Source organism: Hippoglossus hippoglossus, chromosome 3 (genome assembly GCF_009819705.1).
Source record: "Hippoglossus hippoglossus isolate fHipHip1 chromosome 3, fHipHip1.pri, whole genome shotgun sequence".
Taxonomy (NCBI): Eukaryota; Metazoa; Chordata; class Actinopteri; order Pleuronectiformes; family Pleuronectidae; genus Hippoglossus; species Hippoglossus hippoglossus.
In genome coordinates, this window is record NC_047153.1 from 10,366,693 (window position 1) to 10,387,958 (window position 21,266).

General features: G+C 41.2%; 1 protein-coding gene across 1 annotated transcript in view; it reads left to right on the forward strand.

Moving 5' to 3' along the window:
• The first annotated feature begins 6,082 nt into the window (after positions 1-6,082).
• The window catches only part of LOC117759175 (glypican-5-like), a 117,053-nt gene continuing 101,869 nt past the window's right edge, over positions 6,083-21,266 (forward strand). Inside the window, exons 1-2 of the mRNA XM_034581131.1 lie at positions 6,083-6,478; positions 10,540-10,701. Coding sequence (XP_034437022.1) covers positions 6,325-6,478; positions 10,540-10,701 — 316 coding nt within the window. The 5' untranslated portion in view covers positions 6,083-6,324. The remainder of the gene's footprint in view (positions 6,479-10,539; positions 10,702-21,266) is intronic.

Genomic DNA, 21,266 nt, shown 5'->3' on the forward strand with positions numbered 1-21,266 from the left:
GGTGGTCTAAAGTACAAATTCCTAAAAGGTGTTTGATATTGTATTTTATAAGATTAACGTGTGTTTTAATGTATAAAATCTTTGTTTCAAAAGGGAAATAAAACTCTCCACCTGTGGCTTTGTACTATTTCTATCCGAAAATCGTGGAGAGATACGTGAGGTAAACCATTTCAGTTATACGCCCTGTTGATCTCAAGTTAAAATAAAACGACCAAGATTATGACAAATGATATGTAGCTTTTCGTTTGATGATTAATAACTCTAAGTCTTTTTTCATCAAACGCAAAACTTTCGATGTCATCATTGTACTTTCCATAAAAGTGAATCAAACTTCTAAAGTATGTGTTGAGGTTTGTATTGGTCGATGTTTTACACCTCACTCTTCAATTGAATCTAATGAGATTTTTACTTAGAAGCAAAAAAGAAAAAACGTGTGGTGTGTTGAGCCTGGGCCCTACATCCTGCTTGAGGCCCCCAAATTTGTTGCAATGCTCGACTGCTCCTCTGTTGTGGTTTGTTGGCTCTTGCCCTTGCTCTTAAAGTCTCCACAACATCCAGACATCTTGTTTTAAATCTAAGAAGAAAGCAACACCAGGGCGTATTTACTGTGAGCATGAAATGTTACAGATACTTTGGTTCATTTCAGAGAGCAACACAAACCTCAAACAACAGTCATGATCTTTAACGTTTTATAATCCTGCACAAGTTTTAATTACTGTGGTTTTCCATATGACACCAACGACACATTTAGTTTTATGTAATTAGTACTATTGTGTTGTTTTTTTACTTTTGAACTATTCTGAAAGGAAAAAACTAAAATATCCCTTACAGACTAAAATTAAAAATGTCTTACTTTGATACAATTCTTTAAATTACACCTAAAACGTTTTTCAACTGTTTAACTTATTGTTTCCTTATTCATTATCATTGTTTTTATTTCAGTCAAATGTTTTCAGTTAATTATCTGGGGCAGATTTTTTTGTAAAACTGTAGCATTAACCAGGTATGTGGATTTCTTGTTGAGGTGTTTCTTCAAACTAAAACTTAGATTCCATATTGCTATTATATCTTAAAAATAACTAGCTACATTCAAATAATAAAGTCTAAACGGATGCCACTGTTAAACTATTCTGTTTCATTACCTGAATAATGTTTTATTGAACATTTAAGGCTTATTTGGAGACTTAAGAAAAGAATATTAACATTATCATTGGACAAAAACATAGTTTGGATAGAACTTTATTATTACTGCTCACAAACCACAGAGTCTGGATTTATGAATGAAATTGAGATACTGTTTTTTATTTTTTGTTAGGTTTTTGGTTGAGTTACATATATTTTTGGGGTTATATTCGTTTACATGTATATGTTGCACAAACTTGCTCATTTTATCCAGAGCAAATTAAAAGTATAGAACTAATTAACTAACTAACTAGTATAGACCAAATTCAATAACCAATAATTTTGCTATTGCATCTTTACAAGACTGTAGTTTTACAAAACTCTTGAAAACTATATTAAAAATATATAGTTCTTCCTTTTGTGACTCTGTATGGAAACCGACATTAAATGTATATGATCTAGAGGTCGATGCATTAATTCACATTATTTTAAAGTGTTTTGGTGCAACAGGTTAATCAGTCGTTTTATTTTGTTGTTAAACGAGAAAACAAATGTGATCAATATATCATTTTGTAAATAAAAAACAAAACCCGACTCTCTGGTTTGATTATTGAATCTTTTCTCAACGCACACGGACATTTCACTATACGTGTCTGAACGGACTGCTCCCTTGTTCACATACATATCTAAAGTGTTATCTCTGTAAGTTGGTGGGAATCTGCAGAGCTCCCCGTGTGCGCGCCTCCTTCCCCGGCAGAGGCAGGTCGGAAGTACCGTAGTTTATGTATGCTAATGTGGAGAGTTGGGGGTTGTAGCTAGATATTTACGTTCAGTGGGAGCCGCCCTTCATTCACCCACATGGTTACCAACTGGTCGCCTTCGCGCCACTTTCCTAACCCCGCAATCGTCTCCAGCGGCAGCTCCTGGCTCCGGATCCAACCCGGGTCGCCTCGGATCTCACCCCGCGTGTCGTTTTCGTCCGCCGGTAGAAAAGTTTTCGGCACAGTTCGCTGTTTATCCCGCTCTCTGTTTGTCGCGGAGAGACCACACGGCAGCCCGAGCAAGTGAGCGAAGATGGTGGATTTCGGCTGGTGAGTGTCTGCCGAGCGCATGTTTATCGGCAAGGAAGTCGGGTTCCTGCTCCGTTTTTCAGCCTCTGTGTGGGTCCATTGAACCCGTAGCGGGCGGGTTAGTGTTTCCTCTCGCCTCGTGGTGTCTCGGGAGAGGAACGGGGATATACATAGTGAGACATTACCGAGATGTTGGCGATGAAAACAGTGTAACGTGAGGCGCATGGCAGCCCCCTCAGCTCCACCATTGAGGGAATGAGGGAGATTTGAAAAAGCTTGTCCGGAGCTTTTTCTCCGCTGCGCCTCCGCCACCGCTGGAGGAGGGAGATACGGCTTTTTATCAACACTCCCAAGAGTTAACACGAAACCCCGCAGTGTGATATTTAGAAACAAGTTTTGTTAATGTGTTTATTTCGCTGCTCGGACTCGAGTGCAGTGGTGTGTGAGTTAAAGTGCCCCCCAGAACAAAGCAGCAGCACATGGGGCAGCTTTAGGCCGCGCGTTTTAGCTTAGCCTAGCCTAGCCGCACAAACTTAGCACAACACTCCAGCGGGGCTAACTCTGATGTGAGATTAAAAATGCAGGGAACCCGGGGAGATGAAGGCAAAAGTGGGTAAATGCGGCAAGAGCAGCCGGGGCAAATGCACCGTGGATGTATTTTCAAACATGTGTTCGTTTGTTGTTGGCTAGCGGCTAACCAGCGCCGTCCAACTCCACTCCCAATGATGTTAGCCGGAGAAGCGGACACTAATGAGCCGGCTGTCTCGCTGCTAACACCACCGGCCGCTCCCCCTGCCACCTCCTCGGGTAGTTTTGGGGGGTGAACCTGGGTTAACGTTAGCACGGTTTGCCATGTTTTCACCAGGGCTAACAGCAGCTCCAGCAGCACGGCTGCGGTGTGCTGTTAGCATCTGCTCCTGCGTGGACGGCAGCCCGTGTTTTCTAGAAGCCCCAACACCGCAGCTCGCGGCGTTCTCCCGGTGAACGAGCACCACGCAGGTTTAAACCTTGTTTTACGTGCAGCGCCACGTTTTTTTGCGTTTACATCGGTTCGGTTTGTTGGTATTTGTGCGAAGGTTGGCGCACTTCGAGGCGCCATGTTAAAGGCGGTGGGGGAGGGGTGAACAACACCGTGTCCCCGCGCAGGCGCGCCCGTGTCGCAGGGACGCGGGGCCGCAGGCTGCTCATTCATGTTTTCACTGACCTCGTGCTGCTGCTGCTGCTGCGATAAATCACAACATCTTCCCCCGTGAGAAGCGATGAAGCCCTGCACACTTATGACGGTGGCGATTCACATCCCCACGCTTTCAGACCGCACTTGATTTGTTACAGGAGCTCAGAACCTGCACGTGTAACTTGTTGCGGTGCCATAAAGTCTTGTTTATTGTATGTAACACTGATCCCACGTGTCCCTGTGTTTTCAGATCCGCCTTGCAGTGCCGGACCTCTTCCCTCTTCTGATCAGAGCAGTGTGACCATCCTCTCCTGGTGCTGGAGGGCAGTGATGCTGTAATCAGTCTGTGTATTGTCAAAGTGCTTACAGTGCAGGTAGTACTATGCAATACCTACTGCAGTGGAGGCACTTACAGCAATACCCCGACACTGGTGTGCAGAGTCTCCGGTGTTATTGTCATTTGACGTACTGTCTTTGTGCTAAGGTGCATCTAGTGCAGATAGTGAAATAGACTAGCACCTACTGCCCTAAGTGCTCCTTCTGGCATAAGGGGCTGTGATCATGCGCCAACCAGACTCATTTCTAATTTCTAATTTGGCTCAAATATCTCGCAGTTCTCTGCTAGTTTTGCATAGTTGCACTACAAGAATAGATGAGTTGTGCAAATCTATGCAAAACTGATGGTGGCCTGCTTGCTCTCCACCTGTTAAGATGTTTGGTTTCGGGGGGTTGTCACATCAAACACAATCTGACTGTACAATATGCTGTGTAATGCTGTTTTTAAAAAAAAAAACAGGACTACTTGACAGTTCTTGCCCCCTGACTTCAGTTTCAGCAGTACTAAAGTGCTTATAGTGCAGGTAGTGATTTCTCCCTATCTACTGCAATGTAAGCACTTGAAGTACTTCTAACTAACTGCATCTCTCTGAAGATTGGACGTCTATTTTTTGTCCAAAACTCATCTGTTGATCACCACCTGGTCAGTTTTGCTGGTTTGCATTCAGCTTTAACTAATGTTCGCTGTGCAAATCCATGCAAAACTGACTGGGATGGTGAACTGTGCTTCACCAAAGGATTTCTTTTAATCAAGAATATTTTTGCTGCATGGTGGGTATTTGCATGTTCTTGGATGTGTACTGTTTGGGTATGCGTAGCTATCCCTTCCTGTGCAGGTGGGGATTAGTAGCAATGCTGTGTACCTGGAGGTATTGCACTTGTCCCGGCCTGTGTAGGAACGAGGAGATGGAGCTGACCTGGATCCTGACCTGAATATCCAGAAGCCTGTTGTGTGTTACATGTCCTGTAATGTTTTGGTCGGTAAAATGTATGTTTTCAATTGTATATAATTTTGCTGGTAAAAGATTAAAAGTTTTTCCGCCAACACTGAATTATTCATTATGCTAATCTCACAATTAATGAGGTCGGAGTTACAGCTACACTTGGTGCCTGTATTAGACTATAGTTAACTAGTTTCCCCCTAGAGTTATTATACATCCCATTTGGATTTTAAGTTAGAATTCGAATAAGGTTTAAATCATGACCATGTTATAATTCTAATTTATTAGAAGTGCTGACGGGTTCAACAAGTCCTAATATGACAAAGTTGAGTCTTGGCCAAATTAAAATGAACCCAGTCGCACCACTAGGTTTGCAAGCTGTGTGGTCTGATTTGTAACATCAAGTTTTAAGAGACATCAATACTTGAATATCAAACATAATATATTGTTGAAACACATTTGCACCACCAGAAATCAGTATTTTGATTTAATTTCGCTTAATAAAAAAAACTAAAATCAAGTCTTTCAAGTAATTCTTAATTGAAATAATTGAAGTTCTTTTTGAGTAATGTGTGTATATATATATATATATGAGAAACATGAATAATAACTTCACATACCTCACTTTTTACACTAATGAAACTTAATTCACATGTTTATGGCTGTTGGGAGGCAAATCATTTAATCTATATAAAAAAACAAGATATTGTGAATAATAGAACATTTAAGTTGCTCACACTTGTATTAATCAGCTCGGTAATTAATCCTTACGAAATACAACACTAATGCACAAATATTTTAACGACTTAACAATTTAAACTGAGGTTTGCAGGATTACATATTACATAGACAGTTGAAAGTATGGAAGTGAAAATATTTTATACTTAAAAAGGCATCAAAACAAGAATAACAAAGATAAGGCAAATCACATTTTTTCATATGCGGTTACAGAAAGGGGTTTAACATCAAACACATTTTTAAAGGTTTAGGTGAAAGGAATCTATTGACAGAAATTTAATATAAAATAATCCTAGTGATGTTTTCACGAGTGTGTTTCATCTAAATTACACAAATTGTATGTTTTATTTACCATAGAATTGGCCTTTTATATTTAAATACTTTATATTTTCATCATGGGGGGGTCCCTCTCTATGGAGGCGGCCGTGTTTCTTGTAGTAGCCCAGACTGGACAAACTAAACATCCTTTGAGTGAGGATGAGGTGAGGGGTATTCAGCTGCAACATCACACTTCAGCACTTTATGTCACTAAATTCTACACATTTATTTAACCTACATATTATGCAGTTTTGTTCAAACCAAGAAACCATACCCTCACGTTTAAGATTTGGAGCCGTCCACTAGATGGCGCTGTCTGATCGCCGGTCACCTGCAGAGCTCAGGTAACGCCACGGTTCCGCCTCCTCTCTCGGGCCAACCTTGGACAACATGCCGCTTCCAAGCGAGTCGCGCCGCAGCAACTTTGTCAGCGTCCGGACCTGAATCATCCTCCTCAGCCTCACTTCGCTCCTCACTCACACCAAACCACACAAAGTCCCTCCCGAGACCCGACATGTGGACGTGGCGCACCTGAGGACCTGGGACTACACATGTTGAGGAGGAACCTCAACTTCCAAAAGACACTTTCATTTGGAGTCTTTCTGTTTGGAGGCGTCCTGTTGAAATGGGTGAAGTGTGGACGCGCTGCCTCGTCCTGCTGGCGGCTCTCTGTGGATTAGGGTTTGGACACAACCCCAACACATGCGAAGAAGTGCGCAAAGTTTTCCAACTCAGGCAAATTGGACCCAGTCAATTATTGCCTTTAAGCCCCAGAGCAGGTATGTTGGAGTTGAGTCTGGGAGCTGAGCTGGACTGTGTGTGTTCGTGTCTGGGTTTCTGAAGGCCTGCAACTTTCACTACACAGACTATCATACAATTTATAATTTTTTTTGTATTTGCATTGACATCTGAAAAAAGGCTGTCGTTTGACTCACTTTCCCGAGGAGCTCATCAACTGCCCTGTAGCTTTAACCTGTCATTTACTTTCCACTTAAATCCTCTCTGCAGTCCCACAAACGCCTTTTTAAACACTTTCCAGAGGCGTGTGTGCAGTTGTGATAATGATATAGACAATATAACAGCAGAGCTTTGAGCTATTTATGTGACATCTCTCTCTCTCTGAGACTTTTAAATCAAGATATTTAAAGGAAATACTGCATGTGTGTGCTGAATTATCACGAGAATAAAACTCACAATAGTCCATTCTTCTCTTAAATTCTTCTTAGAGTAAAATCTACATGGGTTCATCTAAATCTGCTAATGTTCACATGTAGACATTTTTTTGCCCAGATTTTCAGCTGATTTCAAGCTCTTAATCCTGATACATTTGATTGGATATAGATCTTCCAAGAGTTTGCACAACTGTAAAGTCAACATACATTTTTGTGTGTGTGTTTATTTCAGTGTATTATCAGCCTCGCATGGGGGAATTAAAAAAAAAGTGCTGCTTTAATCCTGTAACACCAGAAAATAAATCTGCTGAGATTACTCGCTGGTCGTGACGAATAAGAAACCAAACTCCACTCCTTCGGCCGACTAAAGCAGATAAGTGGCTTGCTGGGATAAACAGGAATTATTTAGTGTAAAGTTAGGTAAACTGGGCTTCACTGAACTGAGCACCACCCATGATGTAGCACCACATGATGGATCTGTCAAAGACATGGGGGAGGAATTAAGGATGTGGATATTTCATGTGTGCTGTAATTGAGTGGACAGCTTGCCCTGTGTGTTCTTCTCGGAAAAGTAAATCTTAATGGTGTTGATTACCATCCTGCCACAAACTGCTCCCTGTAAACTCCATCACTCCTTTCCTCTGCTGCTGCAAGGAAAATGATTCAGTTGTCAGAAAACCCTCAAATACCTCCTAAACCTCTAAATAACCCTTATAACGCCATCACCACTCCTACCCCCTTTAATGAGCCTGTGCGGATTTAAACCTCCGTGTTTTTTTTTTTCTTTCCAGAATTGCAGACTTGAACAGGACTTTCTCTTCCTCTGCCCCCTGTAGTCTAAGCGTAGATAAGCTCCTGATTCAGGAGCCAGTGACCCTGTAAAAACACTTGCTTCTATTTAAAGCTGCACCTCCTCCGACCTTTCTGGGCAGCAGCTAAAATGTCCTCCCAAGTCCAAATCCATCTGGACGCTGCGGAGATGAACATTGTTTCCTAGATGGATGCAGATAAACGTCCTGAAACGCACCAGATAACATAATGGGAGATGGCAAGAGTCGATCCCTGATTTGAGAAGATGTCTGTAAGTGCGGGCCTGCGAAAAATACCGTTCAGAAATTCCAGGAATCTGAGAGAGATGTTTGGCGCTGCCTGCCCGGTGAGAAGTGCCAAGCAACTTTCAGTTTAGGTCAGAACACAAAAAGTCGGAGAAGTCCGCCCCCCCGGCCAAAGAAAAGCGGTCGTCTGTGTTGTTGGAAGTGGAAAGGGTTGTGGGAAGTCTTAAGGTTAGAAAACGGAGGCCTGGAGTGCTTTCATGTTGTCTTATCTGGAAGAGTTTGAATTCCTCCACGTGTGCCATCGCCTTGCTTCTCTCCCCCCCCCTCCCCACTCTTGAACCTTGTAAGGAGCTGATAGCGTCTCTGGCAACAGCCATGCACGCTCTGCCTAGGCATGTCAGACAGGCTTTTGCAGAGGTTTCGGTTGCTTTCAAGATGTTTTGATTGACCCGCATGTGCGCAGATTGCTTACATTTGTTCTTAGTGGAAAAAATCTGAGATAACGCTTTGGTGAAGCGATAACGATTTGACTCAGATCTTCCCTCAGGATCTCCATGTTTTGGTTTTCTTGCTCCACTAAAGTATTTTTTTACTGCTAGAAAAACATGGGTATTGTATAACTTCTTACCTGATGTTTTTATTTTGTCTACCACCTCGATGGCTTTTCATGGGTCCACCATGCTCAAACATTTCTACAGGCTTTGTCATTAAATTATGTACAGACATTCATGGTTCCCAGAGGGTGAAGCCAAACTGACTTTAGTGATCTTTGACTTTTCTTGTGAAGTCACCAGCAGACTGACATTTACAGATATTTCTAAACAATTATGGAACTGACTTCAGGAGGACTTGCAGTACTTATAGACTGTATATAAAGATGGATGACACGTCTCCACATCCTATTACTATCCAGAAATGAAGCCGTAATAACGAACGCTGCCATCTTGCACCGATGACGTAATTCGGATCTGCACAATAGTAATTGCTGGAGTGATCCGTGCACTCGACCAGTCAGTCTCAGCTCTTGATCAGAACATTTCAACCGATTTTAATAGCATAAAATAACTGATTAAAACCAGACTTACCAGAAAAACTAACACTTGAGACAAATGCTTTTTTAAGTGTGCTTTGACCTATTAGTTTGGTCCATATCCCATCCACTAACAGGGAAGAGGCAGGGTTAATGGCCTATAGAGCAGCCAGTCTCCAGGGGGCGATCAAGACAATTTAGTTTCACTTCTGGGGCGCAGTCTCTCGTCCATCTTTATATACAATCCACTGTCGTAACATACACTTCACTCCATCAACTGGTTTTACAGACAACTACAAACTATTGAATGAAGCTCAACACTGCAAACTAAGATGTTGAGCATGATAAAGATTAAACCTGCGTAACAGTTACATGGTTGAGTTGCCATTGTGAGTATGTAAATGTTAACAGTTCAAATCAGCACAAAGAAGCCTCTAAATACTAAAACCTCAGTGCTGCTAACATGTCTGTAGACTAAATGAATGCTGCTAAAAGAAGGAAAGCTGCGTGTCAGTTTGGACAGCTGCCTTCCACACTAATGACACTGAGGATAGTTACACACTCTTGTTCACACCTTTAGGCTGTTTAAGGTGTTAGGTCCACCTGTCTGGTCTGTGACATGTGTAAAGTGAGGTGGAGAACCCTGAAGATGTCATACCCCAGTTTATGTAATGCATTAGCCTATATTCGATTAACAGATTTAAGCACAAGTTTAAAAATGAAAGCTGTTCTGAACATATTTACAAAACCCAACAATTTAATTTTATGAAAAAAAATTCTGTTTGCTGCACTGTAACAAGATGTTTGATTTGGTTCCAAATTTTCCTTTTCGTGTTAATTTAGAGCATCAATGGTTAATCTATGAGTCATTTGAAAGAAAATCAATTGATGGTCAATTCATCGCGTAAAAACACCAAATATTTGACCCTGTGCTTCAGGGGATGTGATGGATTCTGATGTTTCACTGATGTTTCAATGAGCAGATTCATTGATAATGAAAATAAATATTTGTTGCAGCCTTATATTTTATACTGTTTCCAAATCCAAACAAAGATGGAAGCCATAAACTACACATGTCGATGCTTAATTCATATAAGTTTAACCAAACTTATATTATCAGGTGTATTTGACTTGAAGCTACTTTCGGTTATTTTGTTTGATAACTCTAACTTATTGGTTCCAGCCCCCTGTGACCCTTAAAGGATAAGAGGTGTAGATAATGGTTGGACGGATGGATACAAATTAAATGTTTTTTATTGTATTTGACAAAAGAGAGGACAAACAACTGGATTAGGAACAGCAGTTGCAGTTTGAAAAACATGTTGGAACACAATATTTTTTTCATGCACATGTTTGGAAGAGTCTTTCAGGATTCTGTTAATTCACAACAGAGGTAAATTATATTACATCTCATTTTTAGGGAATCATTTTCTGAATGTTCTTCCTGGGTTAAATCAAAATCCATGCAGGAATGACTGCAAGGTGAACACTGATCCAGCCGCCTCTTACATTACTCTAATTTTAACCCTAAACTTCATCCATTATATTCTAAGATCATAACACTTATTTCCAATGACTCTTAGGTTCAGACCTCCAGGTGTGCTCGTCCAAGAACCTGACCTGCTGCACCAAAAAGATGGAGGAGAAGTACCAGGTGGCGGCTCGCAGAGACATCCAGAACCTGCTCCAGATGTCCAGCACCAGCCTGAAGTTTCTAATCTCCCGCAACGTGGCTGCTTTTCAAGGTAGAATTTTACTGGTTTTGCGTTTTAAGGGTTAAACTTCATAAACTCGTGCTGAGATGAGAGCACTAATGTTTATGTGGATAATTGTATGCGTGTAGATGTTTGTTTGTACTTCTGAGTATACGCTGAGGAGTTAGGGTTTGTGTGGGTGCTATAAAAACAGTGTGAGTCAGTGTGTGTGTGTGTGCGCGCCTGCAGTGAGGCAGAGTGAACAGAGTCTGGTCTGTCCTCCGTGCAGATCTAACACCACAGTCTGATCATGAGACAGGTTGGCTGTTCCTGCAGGAGACTCAGGAGGCCGTCTGTGGGGGTAAATGTCTATCGGGGATACGCACTGGAGCCTTTAGCCTCCCTTCCTTTGCAAGGTGCCCTACTTCACCGTTCAACCTAATTTTTCCTCAGTGTTTTCCATTCCTCACCATTATTTCACTCAGCGGTGACTGACAGCTGAGTGGCAAGCCGCAACTTGCCTCTGTCTATTTGCCGTCCCTGCCCAGAGTGGGATGTTTCTCCCACTTGAGCTGTAAGCTGTCATGTGATGGCTGAAATGGGTGGGCAACAAACACAGAGCTTATGAACTCAATGTACAGACATGTCATTAAGCCAATTCACTTTAACGACGTCTCTCAGTTTAAAGACGTGCTCTTATCCTCCTCCTCAACTCAAATGATTTATAGGAGAGTCTCACGTAATCACTGTGTTCTAGTGTTGGTTTGCAGGGGCTATGCCCTCTTTTTGTCATCAGACGTTTCATGTTTACTTAGCACTTTGCATCCATGCTACCTTTTCTAAATACTTCAACCAAGGTCACAAACCTTGCTAGGCTGATGAAAGTTGTTGGGATGTTGGCTTTTCAAAGTATAAGGCTTGTGTTATTCTATTTTTCTTGTTGGGAAAAAGTGTGGAAAAGAGCAAAATCTAAATAATACATAATATAATCTCTCAATATTTTCAAACTTTCTAACCTATCCTGTCTATGACCCTCATCGCCAGGCACATTTGTTGTTACCAAGGATGTTAATTTATAGTAATCAGTGATACTTATATAATTCTAAAAATAATTTCCTAAAACAGCAGTACACTAGTTTTTGAAAAATTTGAATAAAGAGTGATTTCTTGTGGACTATTTCCAGCTGTGGATTAAACCACATTTGGTATTTAAGTATTTAGTTAAGGGTTGACTCATAACAAACTACATTAATTGTAATGAAAGAAAATGTAAGCCAGCATTGCGTACTGATGTGTTTTTAGAATATCACCGGCCTCATCCATCCTAATCCCGATCGCCACTGCACAGACTGTGGCTCCTAATGACGTCATTGCCACGAGTATGGCCGCGTTCGTATCCAGGATGTTTTGGCTTCATTTCTGGATAGTGGGAGGAAGTGGAGACCTGTCATCCATCTTTACATATGGGACCTAAAGTGTTATGCACTTCTTGCGAGAGACCATATCTGCTCAGCCAGATTACATTGAGCAAGATCAGGCGTTCAGGACACAGAGGCTTTTTCTTTTTTAATTTCTAAATGTGTATTTTTCTTTCTGCCCTATAAAGTTCTCATAATCGTCCATGCGCTGAGTGTTTTGTTTACACAGGGCAGCAGCAGTCAATTTAGACTGCAGGAGCTGCTAGCTGTTTGAAAAACACTCACAAAATGAGCAGCACTCACATGGTTTCATCCGTGGAATGGCAGCCAGTGAACACTCCTGCCAAACCAAACAGAGTTCCCTGTCAACATCGACTCTCATCAGTCAGCAAACACTGGCAGCTGCCTCCAACATCCAGGCTGCACAATGCAAATGGCAACAGAGGTTTAGCAATTAAAGTCACATATTGAAGTCACAGTGGCAACATAACTGCTCCCAATATTACATCAGGTTATTATGCAGGGTTTTTGTTAATTGCAGAGCCAAGTTTGCCTGCAATTATTTCTATAGTCTATTAATTGCCTTGATTGTAAAATCGATTGGTTTACTTTTTCACAACTAATCCATCCAGCTGTTATTCAAACATATTTCCCCATGTATATTTTCCTTGCATATTTAATATATAGTCATTATTGCAGGGAAATACGCAAAGAAAAACATGAAAACATGTTTTTATAGCCTAACTATTCTTCTCCACCTGCTTAATATTTGTTTGTCTTTCTTTTTAAGTAAATCTGTGCTGATGAAAGGTCACAGCCAAACATGTCTGTTTACACACACCCACACACACAAAGTCACTTACACGCATGCACATTGTTGCATTGTTCTATTTGGCCATAGAGGATTCAGTCTTTGTCTCCATATGTAAGGGAAGCAAGGAGGGACAGAAATATGTGGCAGGATCTTAGAACCACACAGAGTGGGAAAAAAAGAACAGTCTCACTGTTCATGTGCAGATATAAAATAAACTCAAGTCAAGCATTTAATCTGTCTCTTTTCTGCCAAGGGAGTGTTCAATTATGTTGAATTAATACGAGTTAACTGTTTGTTATTCATCTTGTGTGACTGTTGGTTTGTTTCAGGTGTTTTTCATATTATAATAGAAGTGGAGAAGAGCCAAAAACTCTATTGATCACCCCGTAATTGAGAAAAGACTGCCCTCAACTCTTCGTCTTCTTGTTCTTATTGCTGTGACAAGCTCTTCTGCCTCATCATAAACACTTTAGGGGGAAACTGGCAGGAAAGAAGAGTGTTTTTGGAGGTGGGTGGGTTATGAGTGAGCAGGAAAACTAGTCCCATAGATCTCCAAATGATTGGCAGCCTGTGCTGTAATTCGAGAGACAACACGGAACAGGCAGAGTGTATAATGCATTTCGACCTCAGACAGGAAGAGGGACGAGTTAAATGGGGGCAGGCTGATGTGGTCATTTGTTTTGTGCAAAGCCTTCAATTAGCCATCTTTATATGTTGCAGCTGAAGGGAGAGGGGGGATGAAGGGCTTAGAAGAATGTAGATGGATAATAGTGTGAAACTCTAAGGAGACACTGAGAAATAAAACAAACCCATAAAATGCTATTTAAACGTTTTCCTGTGGGACTCGATGCTTATGTTATTGTGCTTATAATGGGCCCCAAAAAACTTCAAGGGCATCCTTTATGTAAGAAAAGAAAAGGGTGCTCAATATTTTCAGCAAAATGTGCAACGCAAATAAATGACAACAAGCGCTCGAGTTGTTAATTACGAGGAGAGCTTCAAAGCACAGCTCATCCCGCAGTAATGGTTCATTACTTGTTTCTCTTTTTTTCTTCAGAGAATTGTGCCGCAATGTTTCAAAATGTCATCCTCAAATGAACCTGATCCCCGGCTATCAAGTCATTTCACATCCAAAAGATAGTTGGGCAACTACGGTGTTAAAAATAAACAGACTATGTTGATGGCATCCTGTCAGGGCAGACGGCCTTTGAGCTTTCCAGCACATCACTTTCACCCCTCCGTCCTGCTCCTGGCCTGTCAGTGAGTCTCTCAGGACGGCATGTTTTCATTCACCGCTTGTGAGGTTCCTGCACATCGTCCACACAATGCACAAATATGCGAGCCTGCTGAGCGGGGCTTTAGGGGGAGAGCTTTCTTCATCCTGCGCAGGTTTGTCCTACATCCATGGCAACCAACCTGTGCACTCCCAGCGTCCCGTAGGGCTGGAGTCAAATAAAACTCAAACAGAGCCCACGATGAATCAGCTGTTGAAATGCCGGGGAGAGGGTGTGAGGAGGGCCCGCTCGAATCCCAGAGAAACGGTCTGAGATCAGCAGATCAGAGGAGCGGCTTCCTCTGGGACGAGCTTTCATCTGAGGGACTATTTGAAAAGCCATGTACTGCCTTATGCTGACTGCAGAAGTGAATGTTACTCTTGCGTCTGTGAATAATATAACCCGAGCTGCTCCTGTGTGATTTAAGGAGGGAAGGGTTTTGTTATAACTGCTGCAGCAGTGAGTCATAGTCCAACTGAGCCTGAAATAACTCACAACTAAGAAACTCTGAGAAGTAGTAAAGCATGCATTATTTTACACTTGCCATGAATGTAGATCACATGTAAATGATCATAAACAATATGAACTCTAAACCAGCAGATTTTAACATTGTGGCTTATGAAGCCCTAAAAAGAAAGTCTATTATTTAAAAAAAAAAAACAATCAATTTTCAGTGTCCGATGAAAAGATCAATCTTTCTTTAAATATGAAGCTACAGCCGCAGCTGTCATTTTAACATTTCTGTTCGTAACATGCATTAAACACATTCATTTCTATACTAAACCACTCTAACCAGTCTTCATGCTAAATCCAGATAATTGTCTTCTGTATACCTCGTTACATACAATTCAAATACATCATCTTTTATGACTCTAGAAAAATTGAAACCAAAACTACATACAGTGTTTTTGCCTATTTTGAGTGTTTCACAAGAAAGCAGCAACCAGCGATACCACAGGCCAAGCAAAGGGCCCACTCCAAACAGGCGTGTTTACAACGGGCACTGCACTGCACTCAGAACAAAGGCAGAAATGTGGAAAAACATGAAAACACAACAATTGGGCAATATTGAAAAATCTGTCATATAACCACAGGATGAGCGAGGTCTGTTACACATGTAACGCTACTGTTTCTTGAACGTCTATGGCTTGAAGCTGTTGTGACCATTAACACTCTGTGGCTTGTGGGCTTCCTTCCAGTCATTTTGGTTTCCAGCCTGGGAAGAAAGAAAAAAAAACTCCTGTCAACATGAGGCTCATGAATCCAGCAGCCTTTGCTTTTTTTTAAAATTTGCATTGCTTCTAATTGTGAGCGTCTGCTTTTGTCAGGAGCACAAGTGGCGCAGATGAATGTGAGATCAAACGGTCACAGGACTGAGAGCTGGTATGGCTGAAGAGCAAAGCGAGACCTGTTGTGCTCCGGATTAGCCGTTTGCACCCATACATGCTAATTGTGTTTCTGTTTACCAGCTTTTAAAGGATTCCACCGCACATCTTTTAGTCTCTGAGTTGAAAAAAGGAGCGGCGTTGAATGGCAGCGGCCCCACAGCTTGACTGAGAGCAGGCTGCAATCAGCCGTCAAATTGGTACAACACGCTCTGTGCCAGGGAGGTCCGAGTTAGGGGAGTAGTGGGGGGTTGTTTTGATCGCTGCTTATTAGACGGATGATGTAAAGTTTCTTTTCTTCTTCTTTGCAGCTGAGTTTCTATTTCAGTGGTTTTGTTAAGTCCAGTAAAGTTCAGCTCTCGGTTGGTTAACGCCCATACCATGTAACCACAACATCCTGAGTTTCAGTCCTATAAAAGAATATTTTTAATTTGATTCGAAAAAAAGAAGAAAGACATTATACAACCAGTGGCACGAAGATACTGAGATGAGTTGTAGTTTCATCTGTGACAGATTTTACCGCAAAGACGAAATGAGGATTAAACTCGAGCAAATATCAGAGGACGTGGATACCAGCTGAGATCTGAGTGTGATGTTTGCTTTTCATGAGCTTTTTTCTCCAGCTTTGTGACGGAACATTTTTCAACTAATCCGGTTTGTTTACAAATGGATTATCGACCTTAAGAAGCAGGAGAATCTTATCAACCACAGAGGAACACTTCATCCATCAGTTCTTACTGAAATATTCAAAACCACCACAATGGGAGATAAATGGACGGACGTTTGTTTCCGTACTCCTCATTTAAATCAAATGAAGCTCAGGTAGAGCTGCGTCTGGCTGAAGGTTAAAGGTGGTTTGGTTTTCTTTGGTTATTTTAAGGCATTAATTTCATATATATTTCATGATTTGATTCTCATGTGATCTTCTCAGAATTATGACCCCTGATCTTTTCAGAATTTTGCATAATTTAAAACACAATTTTAGATGAAAGACACTGTTTTCCAAATGTTAAATAAAAGCTGAGTAAAACTTTATTTTAAATGTCAAACAAAGTTGTAATCAGCATTTAATAAATAACACAAACATAGAAGAACACATATTTAAAGTAGTCAGAACAAATCATTGTCACAGTAGAAAATGTCATCTTATTTTTCGACTCTAATGAATCTTTCAAATGTAACGAATTATGTCTCAGGACCTCGTGACATACAGATGAGTAAGGTTGTACCGACCCGAGTGAAACACGCACCTTGTTTCTTTGGATGTTTCAGTTTAAAGTGGTTAAATAAATTTGTTTGCTTTACCTCCAACTGTTGCCCGACAAACTTGAGATTTGCTTTGTTTTACTTTGACAAATATGTGGCCGTGCACAGCCGAACCACTGCCACGCTACCGATGTTGAGTCATTTTTTGGCACCAGCTCCTCATCCACCATGCTGGTAGCTCCCCCCCCCCCAAAATAATGTCTTGTATGAAAGATCCTATGATGGAGATTTGATATCAATCTAGAAGACAAGCATTCTGTTGGTTTCTCAGTGTAGCGATGATCCATGTTAGCAGGGTACAGAGTATTAGTAGAATTCAAGATCAATCACACCCCTGTTTATGTTACTAGTAAATCTAATTTATCATCTATATGAACTTTCTGATGTAAAGTGACTTGGCCTCTGCTCTACCATATGTTTCTTGTGTTGCTGAAAGCCTGGTATGAGTCTTCAAGCCCCTGGAGGCTCGGCTGGATTACCAATTGGGCAAAGCGACCAACTGCCTCAGGGCCAGAGGCTCTTTAGGGAATCCCAAGGCCCTTTATTCATTAATTGCAAATGTATTTGGGCCTTGAGGCAGGTCCTGCATTATTACACACTTTGTCTACTTGAGAAACAAAGGGCCTGTGTCAAAATCTACATGGTGTATATTCTTGTTCCTCCAAATTACCACAAATCCAGTGTCAACGGTTTTACACAATTCATTTTTAGTTGATTAATTCGGCCTTGAAAAGAGATCACACACAAAGTGGTTTCGAATATGGTGACTGATTGTGGGTTCTATAATTTTTAGGGTCTCGTCCTTCTATGTAAAGTGCCTTGAGATGATGTTTATGCCCCTGTTTGTGTTGCTATCAATCTTGGCCAGGACACCCATGAAAAAGAGATTTTTTTTTTTATCTTAACGGGAATTTTCTTGGTTAAATAAAGGTTAAATAAATAAAATAAATAAAAATGTTTAAGTTTGGTGGTATACAAATAAAATGGAATTTTATTGATAGCAATTGCGTAGGTGAAAGCATAAAAATAATCGAAGCCTAACTTATATTTGTGAGGAAAATTTAAAGCTGAAATGCACAGTAGTTTTTCTCACACTGAATTAAGTGTAAAGTCTCATTCATGCTCAATGTTAGATTTTTTTACAGTAACAGATGGAGCCTTCTGTCTGTTCTCTGTTTATTTTGTCTGTAATACCACTGGTTATTGTGGGGGGCAGTGTAGCACATAGTTCAAGCGTGACGATACAGGACACGAGAAAGAAATCTGAAAACTGGCAGAACTTTTTGAGGAGAGACTTTGCGAGTTAAGAAACTGCAGGAATCTATATGATGTTACTTTGCCCGGGTAAACAGCTGCTTTTGACTCTTTCTTAAGAGGAACATATCCCAACCTCCTCCACTGTCTGTTTGTTTTTGTCAGAAATTCTCGACCATGCACTGCCCTCTAGTGGATGCATTTCTCAACAACCATGCCAACATAAAGGATACATGGCGGTATGTGGGGCAGTGACGGTTACATTGTTTAAAACGGACGTATCTCTTATCGTACGTTAAGGCAGCCTAAATGAGCTTTTATTATTGTGGTTTGAGACGCACTGTATAACTGCTGTTGAGATGTCAAGTTTGTTTAGTGGTTCTTGTCAGGTTTGCAATGACAATATATTAAACTGCATCACTTAAATAAATATAATATCAGTATCCACCTCTTCTTTTTAACATTTGACATTTTCCAAATATTCTACTATTGACGTAGGAATCATTTGGCATGAAAACTTTGCCGTAGTCTTGACACAAAAAGACATATCTTGGATTGTCTCATTTCCGCTGTTGACTAGTTGCTCTTTTTTTTCTGGGGCAGTTGCTTTAATATCTCAGTGTGATGACCTGGCTGCTCTTCAAGAGTATGTTGAGCAAAAAGTTTCTCTAAAAGCAGAGCCGGAGGAGCCACCACTCTCACCTAAGTGCTCCTTTGCGATCCGCATTTGTCCAAGAATTTCAAGTTCAAAACAATAATTTCTTCCCAAGGACAGATACTGTGTGGGGACCAGCCCTCAACAGCACTGGATCGCTGACTACAGTAACACACTGTTCCCTGCCAGTAAAGTTTCTAACTTGGTCACAAATTGGCCGCTTGCCTCAGTCAGGGAAAATATGCTGCTTTTTATAGGACTCTGCATTTTAGCATCTTTTGTCTTGAAAATGAGCATTCCTCATGTTACAGGCCCCTCAACCGACACCAGGCTGCCTCACATGGGAGCTGCCTTTTTGGTTTTATTGTGTCAAAAATAGTTTCTGGGTGTAGAGAAAATACAATATGAGAGATATGGGGTAAAAGCGAGCTATATAAACAAACATATTTTGTAGTTTGTGAGCTGTTGTAACATAGCAGTTGTTGTTGTGTCTCTCTTTAAAAAGATTGGAGTGTATCCACAAAATACCATCGTGGTGGCATATTTGTAGATGTTTCAAGTTTTTTTTTAGCCACACCAGTGGCACGGTACTGTAGGGATGGTGATCTGTGTGTGTCAGTTGGTCAGTTGGTCGACCACTTTGGTCCGGACTCCAGACTGAAATATCTCAATAACTGTTGGATGGATTACTGTGAATTTGAGACTTTCTTGGATCCTTGCGACTCCTGTCTTTTCCTCTAGTTGCACCAGCAGGTAAAAGTTTTAACTTCTCCTGTGAATATCTCAACAGGATGGATAAGCACAAACCTTTGCACAGATATTAATGGATCCTGGATGATGAAAGACTTGTTGATGCCCTTACTTTATCTCTAGCACCATCATAAGTTTGACATTTGTGGTTTTGAGGGAAATGTCTCTTTTTTAATGAAACGAAATTTGGGAACAACATTCATGAACCCCCCTCAGGAAGAACTGAAATAACTTTGGTCATCATTTAACTTTTCATATCGTGCCATCTTCAGGTCACTATTTTGGTCTTAAGGTCTTCTGGTAGGAATAATTGTTTTAGTCATGACTGCTTTCACACAGAAGAATCAGGTGGTGTGAATCTTTTTTAACCTGTTGTTAAACAAGTGTTGCAACTGTCGCAAATTGTTATCCCTGCCAATATGAACAGCATTAATGTCTAACGGAAAAGGTAGGTACCTGCTATTGACAAGGCTTGTCGTTGATTGGAGGGACGCACTGATTTGTTGTGGTTTTTTGTGATTTGGCCTTGTGATTTGCACTTGAGGGCCACCGTAGCTCTTGTTTTGTCAAGCATAAAAAGCTTTTAAAGGTGGGAAAAGCTGAGTGAAAACAGATTCTAATAGTGATCGACCATGCAGGTCTTAGGATATGTGCGATGTTACTTGCATAAATTGATTATATTAAATAGTGGTTCGATTTGTTTGAAGATTTCATAGGTAGATTCTCACAGCTGGCCTTCAAATCCCCTCTAACCTGCTCTCTGCTCCTTTGTGTGGGACCCTCTTTGTCCACCGGGTCTGCAGCCATGCCGTCTTTGTTGTCACTCTTACAAGAGGAGTGTGTGTCCGTGTGTGTTTGTGCGTCTGTGTGTGTGTTTGTGCGTGTGCGCCAGGCAACACAGGGGCCTCTCCTCGAGATTCCCACAGAATTTGGGTTTGGCTTTGTGATTCGAGGCTGGACAGTTGATCCAGGGGAGGACAGAGAGGGAAAAAGAATGCGAAGAAGAAGAATGAGCGACTGATGGAGAGAAAGTTGGGCGGATGCCAGATTCTATTGAAGGTCTTTGCACAGTGTTTGAAGTCAGAGGATGAGGATTTAGAGGGAAGCAGGATTATTCAGAGTCAATACCCCTCAATAATCCAGGCGTTCGTTCTGCTGCAAAGTAGTCGGACTGTTTTCATACTAGACTTTTCTAATCTTGTTATCATTTTCAGTGCTTGCAGGAGTAGTCTGACAATTTGGGGGAAGTAGCTCCTTTGTCTTCTGGCAAAGAAGTGGATAAAAAGATGGATACCACTGTTATGTCTGCCCGTTTAACATTAGGGGCTCAGCTAGAGCCTGGTCAGTCAAGCATTAAGACTGGAAACTGCTAGTTTTATACGTCTCTGTATAAAAAGATGGACGACATGACAACTCCCTGTAAGTGGAGAAGTGAAGCCAACACATCTCAATCGCCCTCTAGTGGCTGGATTCTGGACAATGCAGTACACCATGCCCCTTCCATTTTAACTGTTGGTACAAGGACCAAAATTATGTCAACATGCCCAATTTTTTTCCCCCAAAAGTGTTTTTTGTCATTTTTGTAGTTCTTATCACACAGCGTCTGTTCAAGTGTTTTGTTTCTGATTAATTTGGTTTAAATTAGTTGTTTTAATGCCTTAAAAAGTGTGAAACGTAATGACATATGAGCTTGACTCGATTAGTCAGGCAGGTGTTATGGGCAAGATTTCCATATCTCAACTCTGGCTCCAAATTCTGTCACCAGAACAAGATGGTGGCCCCGGTATACGGTATATTTTG